Here is a 20,677-nt window from a genome sequence, read left to right as displayed (position 1 = left end):
TTTACCCCTTCTAATGTTGACATTTGGATTCTTTATGGTTTTAGCTAATTTGAACAATGTTTCCATTAATATTCTTTGCCTGTCTTCTGATGGACATTTGAATGTCAGGTATAGATTTTTTTTTTAGATCACAATGATTGAATATGTTCAACTTTAGCAGAAATGAACAATTTCCCAAAGTGAATCCTAACTTTTTTTTTTCTTTTGGAAACTTGCTGGACAATATCTACTAAGGCTGAAGATATGAATGCCTATGACTGAGCAATGCTACCCCTAAATATATACTGAATACACATATAATACATTATTTTTCAGTTTCAGTTATACAAGAGAGTGATTCAGACTTCCATACATAACTCAGTGCTCATGATGATAAGTGTACTCTTTAATCCCCATTACCTTGATAACGCTATTTTATTTTATTTTTTAAAGATTGTATTGACTTATTTGACAGAGAGAGCTCACAAGTAGGCAGAGCATCAGGCAGAGAGAGAGAGAGAGAAAAAGGCTCCCTACTGAGCAGAAAGCCAGATGTGGGGGCCAGGACCCCTGAGATCATGACCTGAGCCAAAGGCAGAGGCTTAACCCACTGAGCCACCCAGGCCCCCAATAACGCTATTTTTTTTTTTAAGATTTTATTTATTTGACAGACAGATCACAAGTAGGCGGGGGGGGGGGGGGGGGAACAGGCCCCCTGCTGAGCAGAGAGCCCGATGCAGGGCTCGATCCCAGGACCCTGGGATCATGACCTGAGCCAAAGGCAGAGGCTTTAACCCACTGAGCCACCCAGGTGCCCCAATAACGCTATTTTAAATAGGGTATTCCCAAAACCAAAATGACTTTCCAAATTAACACCATTTGAGTTTAATGTAACTTTCTCAGAAGTGGCACAGTTCTGAGGCTAGCTAAATAACACCGTTAGAAATAACATTAGGCTGGTTCTTGGTTACTAAAGAATAAAATTGTGTGATAAAAAGAAAATTAGTCAAGAACTATCTACAATGATCTAGCCATAAGCTGATGAACTGTGCCAACCCATTTCTAAAATGTAAGCAATTGTTCAAATATTTCTGATCAGTAACAGCATTTAATTATCATAGTTTCATTAGGCAAGATAAGCATTTGCACTGTAGTCAATTTTATGTTTTCTAACTTGATTACAAGTCCTTATCATATTCTTCTTGGATTTCATTACTTAATTTGTTATTAGGTTAAGGTTGGCTAAATAAAATAAGTTTGAATGTATATAATTTATATAAATGTATATGTATATAAATCACTTTTATATGTCATATATATCAAGGCAATTAATATTACATATAAGTTGAGAATGTCTCTAGGAATTTTATCTTCAGTTATTTAAACTTTATCTTTTATCATCCAGTCTTATTATGCAAAATAAATTAACTACCAAAGCAATCTTCTACATTAAGAAATCTCTCACTTTTAAACTGCAACTATTCCATTCTAACCTTTTTTATGTGAAAACAAATTGTAGTCTAAATCGCTGTATGAATATACACACTCTTTTCTGGCTGTGTCTGATTATGTTAAGCATTTAGATGAGAAAAATGTTTAGTCTAAAAGCTGGATTAATAAAAATCCAATTGCCTGACATTACAGAAATGAGGCATCTAGAATTCAATTTTTGCATTTTAAGTGAATCCATATGTATTTACTCAAGGTCTTAGGTTCATGAGATTGGAGAGATAATGAATGCTTTAATAATAATAGCCTTACTGATATTTTATTAAAATATTATAAAATTTTTATAATTATGTATGTATTTTGATATATCACCAAATTGCATATAGGTGCATGGGTATTGTCTCATTTGTATAGAATCAGTACACATCAGAATAAACATCTACCAAAGGGACTTTTTTTATTAAAAAAATAATTTTTTTTTATTAAAAAAGTTCTATACATCAATGTTCTATACACACATTAGGTGCCTTAGAGTCACATCTAATTTAACGTTTTAAGTGGTCTATGAGGTACATATGTGGGTCTTAATTTTACATATGAGATGATCAATATATAATATATATAATATAATATAATATAATATATAATATATAATATTAATATATAATATATAATAATATAATATAATATATATTATATATGTTTATAAAATATATATTATACATTTCATTGCCATAAACTGAACAAAATCTATTCAGAAGTATATGTAAACATTCTTTATTGTTTAAAATTCATGCAAATAAGCTGGAAATCTCAACCAAAAAAAGAAAACAAAAGAAGAAAAAGAAAAGAAAAGAAACAATTTGTCAGATGACACAAACAATTGTATCAGATGATACAATAAATAGATAAAGATGTCAAAAATGTAATTAAAACCTTAAACCTTGTGTTTGAGAAGGAAGAAGAAAACATTAGCATTAACATAGAGAAATGGTGAATATAAAAAGACATATTCAATTTCTACAGAGGAAAAAACAATGTGATGGGAAATAAATTTTATAGGGTTAAGAGTAGATCAAACACTGCAAAAGAGATCAGTGAACTTAAAATATAAAAAGAGAAATTATCCAAAATAAAATACTGAGAGAAAAAAACTGAAAGAAAAAAAAAAAAGAACAGTGTATCAATGCACTGTGGAAAGAATTCAGTGGCCTCATCTTTCTGTAATTAGGTCCCTGAAGGACAGGAGAGAAAGAAAAATTAAAATAGTGGCCAAGGATTTTTTCAAATTTGATGAAAGCAAATCCTAAGCAGAAGAAACATGAAGGAAATTCTACCAAGAAAAAAACTGAAAACTTTCCCTCTAAGATTGGGAACAAAGAAAGAATATTCTCTTCCACCACTTTTATTTCACATTGTACTGGAAGTCTTAGCAATGCAATAGGACAAGAAAAGGAAATAAAAGGCATACTGATTAAGAAGGAGGAGTAAAATCGTCATTGTTCAAAAGTGGCCCAATTATGGAGACAATCCAAAAAATTCAACAAAAAAACTTGCAACTAAAAAGTGATTATAGCAAGATTGTAGGATACAAGATTAATATATAAAAGTCAATTGCTTTTTTATATAGCAGCAATGAATAAGTGGAATTTGAAATTAAAAACACGATACCATTTACATGAGCACTCCCAAAATAAAATAGTTGTACAAATCTGGAAAAATATATACAAGAGCTATATGAGGAAAGCTATAAAACGCTGATAAAAGAAATCACATAAATAAAGGAATGAAATAAATGGAGAGATAATCCATACTCATGGATAGGAAGACTCAGTATTTTTAAGACACCACTTTTTCCCCCACTTGATCTATAATGATTTATCAATTAAAATCTTAAGTTAATTTGTGATATTGATAAAGTGAATCTAAAGTTTATGTGGTAAAGCCAAAGACCCAAAATATCCAACATAATACTGAAAAAGAACATAGAGAACTTACACTACCTGACTTCAAGATTTACTATAGAGCTACAGTAATCAAGACAGTATGGTATTAGCAAAAGAATAAACAAATAAACCAATGGGACAGAATAAAGAGTAGAGAAGTAGATTCACATAAACATAGTCAACTAATTTCTGACAAAGAAGCAAAGGTAATACTATGGAGCAAAGATTGTCTTTTAGCAAATTGTGCCAGAAAAAAAAAAATTCACATGCAAAAAAAGAAAGAAAGAAAGAAAGAAAGAGAAAAGAAAAAAAAAAGAGAATTGTGACTTAGACCTTATATCTTACCCAAAATTAACCATCAACCTAAGTGTAGAACATAAAACAATAAAACTCCTAGAAGATAACATAGGAGAAAACCTAGATGACCTTGGATGGCAATATTTTTTTAGATACAATATCGAAAGCCCAATATATAAAGAAATAATTGATAAGCTTGACTAAATTAATGAGTCAAAATCATATACTTCTGCTCTGCAAAAATACAGTGAAGAAAATGAGAAGACAAGCCACAAACTGGGAAAAAATATTTCTAAGACAATAGCTGGTAAATGACTGTTATCCAAAAATACAAACACAATACTCAACAATAAGAAAACAAAAAACCCTACTAAAAAATAAGCAAAAAAAATCTGAACAGAGAACTTTTCTACCCACTATCCCTTCCCCCAGCATGCCTTTCTGGCTGCATCCCACTTACTCCCAGCTCTGGGCTCCTACAAGGCTAGCACTACCATAGACTCTCTCCAGCCGTTGTCATGATCATCTACTGGGATCTCATCAGCCATGATGAGCTGGGTTGTGCCTGAGGTGGAGGGGAATATGACCAATAAGGGTAACATTGATAAGGTGCTCATTGGTGAAAATGCCTTCGCAGAAGGCCTCAAGGACAAAGGGACTCAAAACACAGTAATCAGTGATGTTGATATTGTCATGAACCATCACCTGCAAGAAACCAGATTCACAAAAGATATCCACGAGAAATACATCAAAGATTATATGAAATCAGTCAAAGGCAAACTTAAAGAACAGAGGCCAGAAAGAGTAAAACCTTTTATGACAGGGGCTATAGGACAAATCAAGCACATCCTTGTTAATTTCACCAAGTACCGGTTCTTTATTGGTGAATACATGAATCCAGATAACATGGTTGTTATCCAGAACTACAGTGAAGATGATGTGACCCCATATATGATTTACTTTAAGGCTTGTTTAAATGTAAAAATATGTCAACACATTTGGCTATGATTTTGGTTGTTATCGCCTGTTTTCATAACTGGCAGCTGCTTTTCATCCACACAACATCAGGACTTAGACAAAGTCATCCTGAGCTCTTCATTTATTTTGATCTAGATTTATTTGGAGTGGGGGTGTTGTTTTTAAGGAAAACAAAAACAAAAACAAAAAACATGTCATGTAGGTGGTCAAAAAATAAAAAGCACTTAAATTTAAAACAGCAGCAACAACAATGGGATACCACCACACACCTATTGGAATGGCCAAAATCCAAAATTCTGATAATGCCAAATACTAATGAGGATACAAAACAACAAGAACTCTCACTTATTGCTTCTGGAAATGCAAAATGGTAAGCCATTTTGGAATACAGTTTGGACTTTCTTACAAAACTAAGTATGTTCTTATAAAATATATCAGTTGTGCTTCTTAGTAGTCACTCAAATGAATTGAAAACATAACATCCACACAAAATCCTGTGTAGGAAGTTTATAGCAACTTAATTCATAATTGCAAAAACTTGGAAATAACCCAGTTGTCCTTCAGTAAGTGGACATATAAACTATGGTATATACAGACAATGTGATATTATTTAGCACCAAAAAAGGTAGCTATCAAGCCAGGAAAAGACCTGGAGGAAACATAAATGGATGTTACCAAGTGAAAGAAACAAATCTGAAAAGGCTACACATTTCCTGATTCCAACTATATGATATTCTGGGCAACACAAAAGTATGGAGACAGTAGAAGGATCAGTAGTCGCCAAAGGTTACCTTAGGGAAGATGCAGAAGAAAAGAAGCACTACACAGGGACTTTTTAGGACAGTGAAACTACTTTGCATGGTATCAAAATGGCAGATGCGTGCCACTATACAGTTGTCAAAAGACATAGAAGATGCAACACCAAGGGTGAACTCTAATGTAAATTATGGACTCTGGGTGATAATAATCTGTAAACATATGTTTATTAGTTACAACAAATGTATCAACCCTTGCACGATGTTGATAGTGAGGCTGTGCACAGATGAGGGGAGGGGATATAGAGAAAATCTCTGTAACTTTCATTTTTTGTGTGTGAACCTAAAATCACTTAAAAATCTCTTTAAAGGAGGGGCACCTGGCTCAGTGGGTTAAGCCTCTGCCTTAAGTTCAGGTCATGATCTCAGGGTCCTGGGATCGAGCCCCGCATTGGGCTTTCTGCTCAGCAGGGAGCCTGCTTCTCTTCCTCTCTCTCTCTGCCTGCCTCTCTGCCTGCTTGTGACCTCTCTGTCAAATAAATAAATAAAAAATCCTAAAAAAAAAAAAAAAATCTCTATAAAGGAGGATCCTGGGTGGCTCATTTGGTTGAGTTTCCCGCTGTGGATTTCAGCTCAGGTTGTGATCTCATAGGTCATGATCTCTAGGGTCATGAGATAGAGCCCTGTGTGGGGATCCACACTCAGCAGGAGTCTTCTTGAGATCTTTCTCTCCCTCTGCCCATCCTCCCTCCCTCTCTCTCTCTCTAAAATAAAATTTATCTTAAAAAAAAAACCCTCTAAATATAGTTTTAAAAAAAGATAAATAGAATAAAGTCATATTTTTTTTTACAAGGTGTTACATTTAACTTAGACATTTATATCCATAAGAAGTCCTGGATAGAATTATCTGTTCTATATTTTGATGTCAAAAGAAGTCTTGTTTGGGATTGTTTTTGGTTTTTTAAATAAATTCCACCTATGGCTTAAAAAAAAATTGTACCAAGGTACATCATAATCAAAACATCATTCAATAAGAAAAAGATTTTGCACAAGGAAGAGATAAACTATGAAAGTGGAGCTCGAAAGCTCTAGCTAAGGGAAATTACTATATCAGGAACAGAGTATGAGGAAGTTCAAGCTGAAAGACACTGGGAAAGACAATGAAACAAAGAAAGTGACCCTGACAGTAGTTCAAATCCTCATGAAAAATCAAAGAATGTGGGCAAATTTAATTAGAAAAGAGAGTATGTGCATATTTCTCCCTTTTTCTTCTTTTAACTTATTTTAATAAGCAATTGTATAAAACTATATGCATAAAATTGTATCATTGAGCCTATAAGATATATGAATATAATAATATTTGACAATTAATGCACAAAGTAGGTGGGTGGAAACAGAACTATACAGGAGTAAGAAAAAGACCCTAGAGGAATCCATAAGAACAAATAAAGAGAATCCACAAGAACAAATGAAAAGAACCAGGAATGGTAAATAGGAAAGTTACTCTAACAAACAATAAATACATACTTGCCCTTTTTTCTTCTCCCAGCATCTTTAAAAGGAATAATTATATAAAGTAATAATTAGAACAATGTATTATTGGGCTTTTACTACACATAAACTGGTATTAATTTAGTATAAATGTGAAGTAGATTCTGATAAGATATATATGGTAAGGCCTAGAGCAACCACTAAGAAAATAACACAAAACAATAGTAAAAAAAAATTATTGAGTAAGGGACACACTGGGTTAGGTAGGTAAAGACAGATAGGGTGCTCTGTGATCAGGCTCACAGAAATCCCAAAAATGTGGAGGTGTGGGGAAACCAGAGTTGAGGGAACAAACCAGCCCACCCTGCCCTAGGCGTGTAGGGTGTGTGTCTTTTTTATGATAATCACCTGAGACCAACAAAGAATAGCCAGCCCCTAAAAAGTGAGAAAGCCATTGAAGGTGTCATCACTAGTCCCTGCTCAATGGTGATATCAACAGCCATATTAAAAGGATTCAAGTCCCCAGGTCAGCTTTCTATAAAAGACCAACCCTAAAGGCCCTCAGTGTCAACCCTGTCCGAACCCCTCTCACTCTTGAGAGCCTTTCCTGTATTTTCACTTAATAAACTTCTATCGCTTTACCTCCTTTGTCCTCGAGATTCATTCTTCCACTCTGTGAGACAAGAACCTAGCTCTCCTGCATCATTATTTAAAAAATTAGAATGTTAAACTAGAAAATTTTACTTCATTCAAAAGAGAGCTATAAAAGAGGAACAGAAGAACAAAAAAGTATGAGATGCAAAAAACAAAAAGAAAACTGTCACACAAAATTCAACTACATAAGTAATAACATAAAAGGGGAGTGGATTAAACAGTCCAAATAAAAAGCAGGGATTGGCTGAGTGTATTAAAAAAACAAGATCACGGCATGTGGGTGGCTCAAGTGGTTAAGCATCTGCCTTTGGCTCAGGTCATGATCTCCCTGGTCCTGGGATGGAGCCCCACCCATATCAGGCTTCCTGTACAGCAAGGGAGTCGGCTTTTCCCTCTTCCTCCACCCCTTTCCCTGCTTGTGCTCTCTCTCCCTCTCCCAAATAAATAAATAAAATTTTTTAAAAAATCTAACTCTGCATGAGACAGGCACACTTTAGATTCAAAGGTACACATAGGTTAAAAGGGAAAGAATGGAAAAAGAAATATGCAAGCAGCAGCCGTAAGATAGCTCGAGTTCTACACTAGTATCAGACAAAATAACCTTTAAACCAAAGGGGTTACTAGGAATAAAGAGGGACATTTTATAACAATAAAAGGGTCAATTTCTCAAGAATATTTAACAATTCTAAACACATTTGTACATAACAATGAAGTCTCAAAATATATGAAGCAAATACTGACAGAACTTAAGGGAAAAATTGAAGATTCAATAGTAATAGTTGGAGATATTAACATATCACTTTCAGTAATGGCTAGAACAACTAGACAGAGTGGCAACAAGGAACTGTAAACCAACTAGGCCTAACAGACATCATTAGAACAATCTACTCAGCAACTGGAAAACACATATTCTTCTCAAGTACATATGAAACATTCTCCAGGATAGATCACAGGCTAGCCATAAAACAACCATCAATGAATGTACAATTATTAAAATCATTAAAAACATAAATGTTTTCTGACCACCATGGAATAAAATTCTAAATCAATAACAAAAAAATTTAGGATATTCACAAATATGTGGAAATTAAACAACATATTCCTTAGTATCCAATGTGTCAAATAAGAAATCACAATGGAAATTAGAAAATATTTTAAGATGAAAATAAAGATGCAACAAACCAAAATTACCAAAATGCAACCAAATCAGTGTTTAGAAAGAAAAGTATGGCTCTATATTAAAAAAGAAGACAAATCTCAATTTAATACCCTAATCTTTCATCTTAAAGCAATGAAAAGAACAACTTAAACTAATCAAGCCAATGGAAGGACATAATAAAAATTAGAGCAGACATTAATCAAATAGAGAACAGAAAAATGAAAGCGAAAATCAGTAACATTAAAACTTCATTCTTTCACGAGATCAAAAAACTTGATAAAACTTTAGCTAGACTGACCAAGAACAAGAGAGAACTCAAACTGCTAAAATCAAGTATGAAAGAAGGGCTTCATTTTTGTGCTTTCCAGAACACCATCAAAAAGGTGGAAAGATGATAAACAGAATAGAATTTATAAATCATATATCTAGACTATATAAAAAGCTCTTACAACAAAAGATAACTCAATATATAGACATGAACAAAAGATCTAAATAAACCCAAAGAAGATATATAAATCCAAAGAGGTCTCCAAAGAAGATATAAAAATCTGCACATGAAGAGAAGCTCAATATTATCAGCCAGTGGGGAAATGCATATCAAAACACAAGGAGATACCACTTTGTACCTGCTGGAATAGCCATAATCAAAAAGACAACAAAAACAAGTTTGGCAAAAATGTGGAGAAATTCAAATGCTTATGCATCGCTTGTAGAAATGAAAAATGATACAGTCACTGTGGAAAACAGTCAGGCTATTCCTCAAAAGGGTACCAAAAGTACCATATTACTAAGCAATCCACTCCTAAGTATTTAACCAAAAAAATCATATATTACACAAACCCTTTGTGATCACAGCATTATTCATAATAGCCAAAATGTGGGAACAACCTAAACAACCCTCAACTGATACATGGATAAATACAATATAATATATCCATACAATGGATATATTGTTTGGCATTAAAAAGAAATCAAGTACTGATACATGCCACAGTGTGGATGAGCCTTGAAAATATTATGCTAAGTAAAGCCAATCACAGAAGAGCACGTACTGGATGATTCCATTTATAAATGAAATGAAATGTATAAAATTTATATGCAGTGTCCAGAATAGGCAAATCTGTAGGGATAGAAAACAGTTTAGTGGTTACCTAGGACTCAGGAGTTAGAGGGAAGGGGCTGGGAGAAGATGTGGGAAAAGGTTAATGGATAGGGTTTGTTTTGAGGGTGATGAGATATTTTCAAATTGATTGTGGCGATGGTCACACACTATGAATATATTAATAATTTAATTGTACACTGTAAATGGATGAACGATATGCTGAGAATTAGATACCAATAAAGGTGTTAAGAAGAAGGTGAAGAAAGAAGAGGAAAAAGTAGAGAAGGTTCCTCAGTAGCTTATCACGTTTAATGCTTAAGCATGTATAGAAAATCTATGGACCCCATAAGTTATGAACATTTCTAAATAGGGCAAGTAATTTGATGTAGGAAAGACATTAGGGTTCAAAACTGACAGCCAAGAAAGAATTCTTGGAGATGTCTTTGGTGCAAAAAAGGTGGTTTTATTAAAGCATGGGGACAAGACCCATGGGCAGAAAGAGCAGCACTGGGGTCATGAGTAACCCATTATATACTCTCAAGTTGGGAGAGAGTTAAGGATAGCGTAAGTCTCTTTTTTTGGAAGCAAGGTTTCTAGGACCTTGAGGGGGCTAGTTATCATTGGTAAAATGTTATTTATTACCATCTAATAAAACCTTAGTCATGAGACCCTTCAGATGAATATCGTCGGCCATATGCTTGGGGGATGATTGCCAACACATACCTTGGGGAGTTTATAGATAAACGAAGTTTCCAAAGGAATTTTTATACACTAAATAAGACTTACAGGATCCTTGGGTGGGGGGGCAGCGGGGAGGGGGCGGGGAGTCAGGCTAGGATTGCCTTTTGCCCGTAGCAAAGTATTAAGTATTATCATTGAGGCAGTTGAGTCTCTAGAGGAAGGTCACTCTGCCTGTTTCAAGGACTTGTCAAGGGGCTACAGGTAGTAAGGAAATTTTTCTTCTGCCTTTTTTCCCACATCATAATTCACATCCAACTTCTTAACAACTCTGCTCCCATGGACAGATCAAAATAAATCATGCTCAGTTAGGGAACTTGTGGAGACAGGAAATATATTAAATTATTCTTGAATAATCCTACTAAGAAGTTAATTGGCTGTCTTAGCAGACTCCTCCCATTGGAAAACTTGATCCTGTAACATGATCAAAGATCCTGGCTATGCCCACAAAATACTTGAAGTCACTGCTGCCTGGCCTTTAGTTTACATCATTACGCACAACAAAATCTGGTACCTGGGAAGAGGTCATTTTTGTTGAGAAAGGGCAATGAATACAACAGTCATAATCTCTGATTTGAAGAAAGAAGAGGAGAATGTAGAGGAGGTTTTTCAGTAGCTTATCACGTTTAATGCTTAAGCATGTATAGAAAATCTATGGACCCCCTAAATTAATTGTACAATTAAATTATTAATATATTCACAGTTGTGTAACCATCACCACAGTATATAATAATGTGATTTCTATGAGTTTCCAATCATTAATGTTACTTACAAAAAGAATAACTCAATTTCCTTTACATAGAAGTCTCTTAAACCTAAGACATTTAGACAGTTTTTTGAAGTAGTTTTATGCGTGGCTAGTTTCAAATATGATTCACAAAAATGTGAAATTGATCACCTTATTCAAATTAGAAAATAGACTTGGGATGACATTGGTTTTTATTGGAAGAAAATTGAGCTTTGAAAAACTTAAGATACCAGAAATGTCAATGACCATATAACCTGTGTAGAAATGTGACTTCAGAGAACACACATTAGTATGTTCTTAGTAAACTCTGCTGAATTCTCCATTTAAAATTCAACTTTGTCTTTCCTGGTGAGATACCTCTCAAATAACTTGGTCAGAAGCCAGCAAGGCACTTCCTAATACATGAGCAGATGTTATTTGTGTAGCTTAATTGCTAAATTGACAAAATAAGCAAATAATTTCATCCTCTCTAGTTAAATTTCCTTATTCTGAAAAATTCATTTTTCATTTAATGCCACATTATGTCCAGTTTTCATACTGAATGTTTAGTAGAGCCACAAAACAAAAGGAACTTTCCACCTTGGAACACTGGGCCTAATCGTTGATCTGGTAAATAATCTGCCAAGTGTCCCTCAAAGATAAATAGGATTATAATTTCTTGGGAGTTAGTAGCTCCTAAAAAATCTCTTTTGAAGTCCATATTCTGTGCTTAAAAGAATAACCACAATATGATCCATTTTTTTCCCATTCCTCCAGCATATGAATGGAAGAAAGTTCATAGGGGCAAATGGTCATAGGGGCTTAGTTTTCAGGTGAAAGAAGTTTCTCTATTTTTCTTTAAAATATTATGAAGTAGACAAGAAAGAATAAATATTACCTTCAAACTCAGTATAAAGAAGGGATTGAATAAATCTCTAAAATGATTTGATGTGGCGTCAGCACTGCTCAGATGAGAAACAATGCAATCAGGCTGTTCTTAAACCCCAAGATTCGTAATTACTGAACTACTTAATCTCCGTCTGTAGGAGGCGAGGATTCAATATTTTGTGTCTCATTAGCGCCACCTGCTGAGTGCTGCTCACATTTTGTAAATCTCAGTTACAAAACAGGTGTTGTAAACACAAAAAGAACAAAATCAAAATAACAAAAGAATGACAATAGAATTATTACATCTCCAGCATTTTCTTTTCATCTGAGCTACTTGAGTGTAGGTTCTATAACCAAAGCAGTGAATGTCAGGTCAGAAAAAGAATCAGCTTTAAATTTTATTTATATGAGTATAATACTTAATTTGATTAATAGAGGCTTCACCTTGGCCAAAGCTGCCTTACCCACGTCATGAATTTATAATGTAAATTATATCAAAATAATGCATGCAAAAAATATTTGCAAACCACAAAACATTAACAATGTAAAACATTCTATATGATTTAACTCATAATGGAATGGCATTTCCAGTTTTATTTTTTTTTAAGATTTTATTTATTTGACAGACAGAGATCACAAGTAGGCAGAGAGGCAGGAGGCAGGCAGAGAGAGAGGGGGAAGCAGGCTCCCTGCTGAGCAGAGAGCCTGATGCAGGGCTTGATCCCAGGACCCTGGGATCATGACCTGAGCCAAAGGCAGAGGCCTTAACCCACTGAGCCACCCAAGTGCCCCTCCAGTTTTATTTTTAATTTTTTTTTCCAAAATTTTAAAAATGCCATAGCTGAATTTATGATACAAGCTAGGCTACTACTTTAGGTTCACTTGATTTAAGCATTTGGAAAAACTGAAATATTTTGCTTTGCTGGAAAGAGATTTCCTACATTTGATGGTTTGGAATTCCTTTCTTCTATCTTGACACTTTTAAAAAACAAAAGTAAAAGAGGGAATCTTATAGTCTTAAGTCGTATTTAATTTTCAGTTCTGAAAATGCATTGAATCTCATACACTAAATACGCATAAGAAGACTTCATTATCGAAAATGGAGTTGGTGATTCAAACTTCTGATTTTGCTGCAACTGCTGAGTCATGAAGCACATGAAGGACTTACTGTCATTATGTATCAAGTTCACTGACTTTTGACTGTTGGTGAGTTTCATGAAATAGAATGACTTCATGCAAGAGAAGTTTCTCTCACAAACTTTAGTTCTTTTAGCATCTATTACCATCTACCCGTGGATCATGTCTGAAGTAATAAAATCATAATAAAAACCAAAACAATATAAAATCATAATTATTAAAATAAAAATGAAATAATTCCATATGTCTGTTTAAATGAATTCATTACACTCATTTTTTTTTCAACTATATACATAGTACAGGTAGAACACCAGGACTGAGGAATCAAACAATGCTAATGTTGCTAATTTTCTTATCCACAGCCTCCAATTACATAACAAGCAGCCAACTGCATTTGGAAACATCCAAAAATCTCTAAACATTCGAAGGTTTTCATTTTTGCCTGAATTGTCCATTTTTATTTGAATGTTTCCCTTTCACATGGAGGTTTTCATATTTTATATATATAAACATAGCCCAAATATTAAAGCCACATACACTTTCCAAATGGAAATATATGAATGTTTAACGATACCTTCCTTTGGCCCAATTCCCTCCTACATGCACATCTTCCCTGCTGTCCCTCCAGATCCCCCAGAGGTTTCTCAGCATGAAGAGCCCAATTACGAAGTAGGAAAAGTTCCATCAAAACCAATACACCACGCAGTTACAAAGAGCTCTGGAGAGGTTAAAAGACTGATATGAATTTGGCCCACTGCATATAACCTGCAGCAATATTACCAGAGAAGACAAGAATTTGAATGAGTCTAGGTTGGAAAAATAAATTACTTTGTCGCCTTAAAGGCAATCTCCATGGGTCAAGGCTAAGGTCTTTCTCTTTGGTGTTGTATGGAGAATCATCTCTATCACTGTTTTTTCCAGATAACTAGGTGGTTTTGACATTTTTGTGGTCAGTAATCTGATATTTTTTCACAAATTGTCTTTCAGAAAATGGAAAGTGTTCTCATTAGTTGAGTGGGAATGTTTGATCAAACTAACAAATGTCTTTCTCAAAATGTATCATAACTTTAAATCAAGATCAGTGTATTAATAAGACTGTTACTTCCTCATATTTATTTTCTGTCTCTGGTCTTATATTTCCATATATAGTGAGTAATGTCAACAGCAAGAGAAAATAACATCTTGGTTCAAGAAATATAGTCTTGTTAATATTTATTTAGACGGTACTGACCTGATAATGATCATCAGTAAACATTTCAGTCAAAAAACTAAAAATGCATTTGTGTCTACAAAGATATTTAATTTCCATACCTGAAACTTTAATTCAAGGAGAAAAACAGACTAGCCCTGAAATTAAGGACAGTCGTGTAAAACATAATAATTATAAAGGTCATTACAATTTACCAACTAGGGTTTATATGCCAAATATCCAGCTAGAAAATCTATGTTCATTATCTCTATTATTATTCTTAGCAATAGTATGAGTTTCATACTATTATCCCTTTTTCAGGGACGAAAACCAAATCTAGAGAAGTAAAATAATATTCCCAAGGTCAGCCAGCTACACAGTGACAGAAAAGAGAGCTGAAGCCTGGTGAATCTCTTCATTAAGCCCCATGTTCTGGGAAGGAGTTCCATCTGCTTTTTCCTGCTTCACTTAGAGTCATAGTCTGCTCAACATGCTGTGCGCTTATGGGACTGTCTTTCCTAATGGAATGGGTTTTTCTAATTTGTTCAAAGATGTCAAGGGGCCTAGTATTAGCCCTGTGCATTGTGAAATGTTTTGAAAGTTCAGAGAGAAATTTCTCTGTTGGTTCGGTTGGTCAGGGATGGAATCAAAGACATAAGAAATTTAAATTTAGTCCCTCAGATGGATAGGACCTTAGTGGGGAAAATAAACAGTATGGTGGAAAGATAAAATAGAGCACTTTTGGAAAGGATCTACATATGGAAAGGAAATAAGGCACATCTGAGGTATAGGAGATGGTCTGAAGTGGCTGAAGCATAGATTTTTCTAAAAGAATGGGAGAACAGACTGAAAAGGCCAACTTGTGGAATACTCAAAATGCTAAATTAAGGTGTGTAGACTATGGTCATTAAAATTTGGAAAGCAAAGACAATTTTGGAGGGAAACAACAAAACCATATATAGAACAATTACTCCAGCATTGGGTGTAGAAGCACTTGAGCCGGTAATATGACAATAAGAAGACAGTATCAAACTATGAATACCAGACCTGAATTACACTAGTAGAAGCAAAGGAACAGGAGAAGAGAAATAATCAATCATTAGAAAAGCATTATTGTTCTTTCTTCCTATGAACTCCTTTTTTAAAATTTCTTAGTTCTAGCATTTTTTTCATGTAGGCATCAAGTTAAAACTCTGAGCTCTTTTGGAATTTGACATAGGGGAAATGGTTGTGAAAAATTATCCAAAGATCTTGAATTGGACTTTCACAGAAATGTTAAATCAAAGAAAGAACTTCAATACCCGTTGCTCTCTGCAGTTCCTTAATCTCACAAAAAAACTACATTTACCCAAACACATACACACATCTACACAAAAATACATCTTCAGCCTGCAATTATTATAAGAATCTGTACATAGCATATTTGGCTCCAAGGGGGCGTGAAGAGTTATTAAAAATCTTGTTTGAAAACGGAGAACTTCAAGGATTTCTATCTGTAGAGCCTTTTATAAAGGACTCAAGGATAAATTACTGGAACCATACATCTATATATCTAAGTCTTGAACAACTATACATCTAAGTCTTGAAACCCTAATAGGTTGTTGATGCTTTTGAGTTCCAAAAAATCAGAAATCCATGAAAGGTGTCTATAGTGTATCTGTGATACTGTTCAATTGCAAATTGCTCTGTCTACTGACTCCAGGGAATTTACCCCAGCAAGGTCTTGCTTTTTCACCAGATCTTTATGTGTCATTTGATAACTGATGAGCAATTTTCCACTCAGTATTATGAGCTATTCTTTTATTTTCTTATCCATTTATGTTTCTATTCATAATTCAGTGTTACATATTTTTAACAGCTCTGTTGGCACAAAATCATCTTTCAGCTTATTGTTACTATAAATTTTAATCACTGTTAGCCAAATAACCCCATAATTATTATCCTTGTCCTTAATATAATTGCTTTTAATAAATTAACTTCTAACATCATCATGATTAATATTACTAGAAACCTGTTACCTCACCCAAAATAAGAAATCCCTTTTTAACTTTACAGATAAAAAGTGCTATTAGAAACTTGCAGCCACACAAACTCATCTTAGACTATTTATGCCAGTAACAATTTTAAAACATGGTATTGGTTTCCATTCCCTGGAGTGTTCAAGAATGCTAGTTATGACAAGATCATTAGATATTCATAGGCTCTTTTAATACTTCTTGAGAAGTTTATACCCCTAACATATAAAGTTGGAAAAATCACTCCTTCTGAAACTATCAGAGAATATGCGATGGTTTTAGTTCATATGACTCATAAAACTCAAATAATTATAGTTAGTAGCATATTAATAATGTAATCTCACATATGGTTTCATATTTTACTAGCTCCAGTACATTTCCATCCCAGCATCTATATTAACAATTTAAAGATAAATTAGCACATTCCAATACTTAATAAGTAGGAATTCATAGAAAAATGGCCATTAAATTTTCTTTATAAAAAGAAGCAAAAGTGGTTTATATATTAGGTGTTCAAAACAGAAAAAGGCATTAATCAGCTTTCAAAAGCTAAATTTGTCTCAAGCTCATTATTATTCAAAGCAATGAATTTTCCCTGGTAACATGTCACAAAGGGAATAAGGAATGGAAATTCTAATGATAGCCCAACAATTTAGCACAAGGTTTTAGTTCAGTAATCTGGAGTTTGTGCACATAAGACTGAATATATGCATGGAAGTTTGATTCCATAAGCATTTCACAAATTAAAGGAATGCAATATGTTTCAAAAATACAAAATATGATACAACATAAACTAAAATTAAGCAGCAGTTAGAGTACCCTACCATATCAAACATACAGTCATTAATTTTTCCCACTTTGAAGCTTATGCTAGAAGTATTTACAATTTCTCAGTATGTCCAACACTGAAAAGTTACAACAAATTGATGACTTATGGAACTTATGTTGATGAAAATTGAGTGAAATCAGGGATAAGCACCAACAAAGGGTAGTACTAAGCATGAGCTTTCTGAGTTTGACTCCATAGCAAATAATTTTATAAAAACCATTTGCTGTCAGGTATGGACCTCCCCACAGATATTTGGTTCACAAAAAATAAAAAAATAAATCTTGGCTTGCACAAGTTTAATAATTCAGTATTTTTCAGAAAGATGAAAATAATCCTCCAAGTAATAAATCTAAAACATTGAGTTACAATGTCATAATGTTCACTAACTCTTTTAGCATTGAAATAACTTGAAATCACATGAAAACCTGAACATGTTGAACAGTTATGCTAATATATCTATATTTGTAGTCATCACTAAATTACTACCAAGAATATTAATCATGGGCACATAGCCAATCCTGATGCTAAAGTCATTTGCCGATGGCAATTTGTGGTGACTTCAGATAAGAGCCCTCCAAAATCATGTTTGTAAGATGCAGGTTATTTCATAATGAAGAATCTATTCATTGACAAATTATCATAATATCCCTTCAGGTTTATCTAGGAATCATTCTTAGGAGAAATGCCTATGACTAAAGATCTTTTGGGATATAATTACTATTTAAAAAGTGTCAGGGGGCCTAGAAGCTTTTGGGAGGTTAATGTGAATCTGATGGCCAAGAAATATTCCATCTTCCAGCACAGCTGAGGGAGAAACACATAGGCTGCCTACAGCGTTGTTGTTGTTGTTATTATTATTATTATTATTATTATTATTTTAATGTCAGGAGACGAGTTGTTCTAACTACTGCATGCCCTTCTACATTTTCTCCATATACTTTATTCCTCTTTAAGGTCAGGTACATCAGGCTTAAGATGTATTCAGGAAAACATGTTCAATTTTAAAAGGTGAAACATTTCCACATTCATTTGAGAGACAGAATATTGTAGTTAAGAATCACAGGGCAGGGAGGCATAGGAACTATCTGAGCCATAACCCTTGCTCTCAATATTCCCAATTCAGATGCCTATGTCAGGTCTCAGAAAGGGCCATAGCAATGGGTTTTCTGCATTGAGAATACAACTTCTCTCATTTGTGTGTATTTCACACTCATGTTCCCCAAGCATGTTAGGCTGGGTTCCATAGAAATAAATTCTGAGATGACGGTGTGTATGCAGGAGGTTTATTGAAAAATGCTTTTAGGAATTGACCCCAGAAGGAAATAAGGAAGGCAGGACCGAGCAGATGAAGAAATTCCTGCAAAGTGGTTGCACCTGAAGTTTCCATCATCCCAAAAGCTAGATGCCCTTCAAAGATGTTCTGAAACAGAATGGGAGCAGACCATTTAGCTCTGCATCGGCCAGTTTCTGGCTGCATATCACCCTCTGGGAAGGAACACAGGCTCAGGTGAGACATTTCCCTGCAGCAGACGGCTATGCTCAGGGAAGAATATAGTTGTGCATTGCCAGCAGTCAATATTCCTAGCAGCCAGGGGTTGGTATGTAGGAAAAGTGCCATAGACTTTATCACACCACAGAGGGAGACGTTACTCAATCAGGCTAACCCCATCTAAATAAGAAGACCTTATCAGGCTTTAGCCTTCTAAATCAAGCCAGTTCATGGATGGCTTTGGCTGGTGCCCTAAGAGCAGTTAGTTCATTGGTCTACTTTCATCCAAATGGTAAAGCGCAAAGAATTTCCAAGGACTCTAGCATGGTGGGCACTTAAAGTCTTACAGACTCATCTTCAGTACAACAAAAGAACAACTTCTCAAAAACAATCATATCAACAACAACACAATAATTTTTATGTTAATTTGGAACTTGCAGTGCTAGATATCATGTTAAATAAATAATCTATCGCATTCAATCCTAATAGCACACCTAATAGGTGTGTATTATTATTTTTTATTATTATTATTTTTTGTTATAGATGGGAATTTAAAACACAGGGAAAAAAAAACAGAAAAGTATCTAATATGACACAACTGGTCAGTCACAGAATTGAAATGAAGCATTTCAGATTCCTTCATTCTAAGCAACTGTACTAAACTATCAACACAGCCTGACATTGCTGACCGTATACTACTTGACACTTGGATAGAATTCTGTTGACTTCTTAATTTTAAGTGTAAAGTAAGATCTACTATATTACAAATACTGCAACATTGAAATTATATTTACTCAGAGATCCCATGATCTTTACTCTTTAGAACATTATTGAGAACGATGAAACTAGGTTTAAGGGCTTTTGTTTTATGGTAAAAATAGAGTGATACAAATTGGATTTTTTTTTCTGTTTTCTGCTTTAAACAACAAGAAAACTGGACCCAAAAAAGTACCAATCATTGTAAAATTTAGGGCAGCCATTGGAAAACAATCAGCACAGGATTGAAGTCACCGAGAGGAGAGAGATAAAACACGCAAGCCCAGCTTATTCCCTAGAGGTGGCTCAGTGACCCTTCTCCCCCAAGTTCAGAAAATGGAAACCCTAACATCGCTCAGTGGCCTCACTGAATGGGGGAATCAAAAATCAGTGTTTGAAGAGACAAAGATGGCTAGAATTTAGAGGGCAGGGTACTGTAGAGCCAAACAGAGAACTCTAGAGGGGGGTCCATTTGAGGCTTTGACTGAGTACAAATCTGCTCATGCATAGAAGAAACCTCCCAAGGTCAGAGAAAACTACCCATAAACAGTTGAAGTGCAAACTGAGTTGAGAATAGTTTGTGTTTCCACACCCAGCATGGAAAGACTTTTAATGCAATGTGTATCCTGTAGAATACACAGGATACATACATACTTCTTTAGTTGTCAGTCTAGATATGCACGACTGCAAGCTAACCCAAACCCATCTCAACATGCTAAAATCAAGCCTGAAAGGTATCCAGCTGATTTGAGTAACGTACCTGCATGCCAGGACAAATTCTAACACCATTGAAAGGAAATCAACAAAATACAGCAACCAACAAAATGTCAGCAATTCAGTTGAAAATTAAGAGGCATATAAAAAACAGGAACTTATAAACCATAATGAAGGAAAAAAAATGATCATTAGGATAGACAAACAAGGACACAAAATAGCTATTAAAATATATCCCATCTACCTTTAAAATGGTACAGAAAAATATTAACATGATGATTTGAGAAATGGAAGATTAAAAAAAGACCCAAATCTTAAAAAGGGGAGGGGGGTAAGGGGTTCCTGGGTGGCTGAATCAGTTAAGCAGCTGCCTTCTACTCAGGTC

The 20,677-nt window shown here is 34.4% G+C and overlaps 1 protein-coding gene across 1 annotated transcript; it reads left to right on the top strand.

The window, feature by feature from the left end:
- Positions 1-4,217: 4,217 nt before the first annotated feature.
- On the top strand, positions 4,218-4,679 carry LOC308344324 (translationally-controlled tumor protein-like; the record flags this gene model as incomplete). Its single annotated transcript, XM_080805900.1, has 1 exon — positions 4,218-4,679. The coding sequence occupies one exon, from the start codon at positions 4,218-4,220 to the stop codon at positions 4,677-4,679; it is 462 nt and encodes a 153-aa protein (XP_080662026.1).
- Positions 4,680-20,677: the final 15,998 nt, after the last annotated feature.

Source organism: Martes martes (genome assembly GCF_963455335.1).
Source record: "Martes martes genome assembly, chromosome: 6".
NCBI classification, from domain to species: Eukaryota; Metazoa; Chordata; class Mammalia; order Carnivora; family Mustelidae; genus Martes; species Martes martes.
Note: the sequence above shows the minus strand (reverse complement) of the source record. Positions and strands in the feature narration are given on the sequence as shown.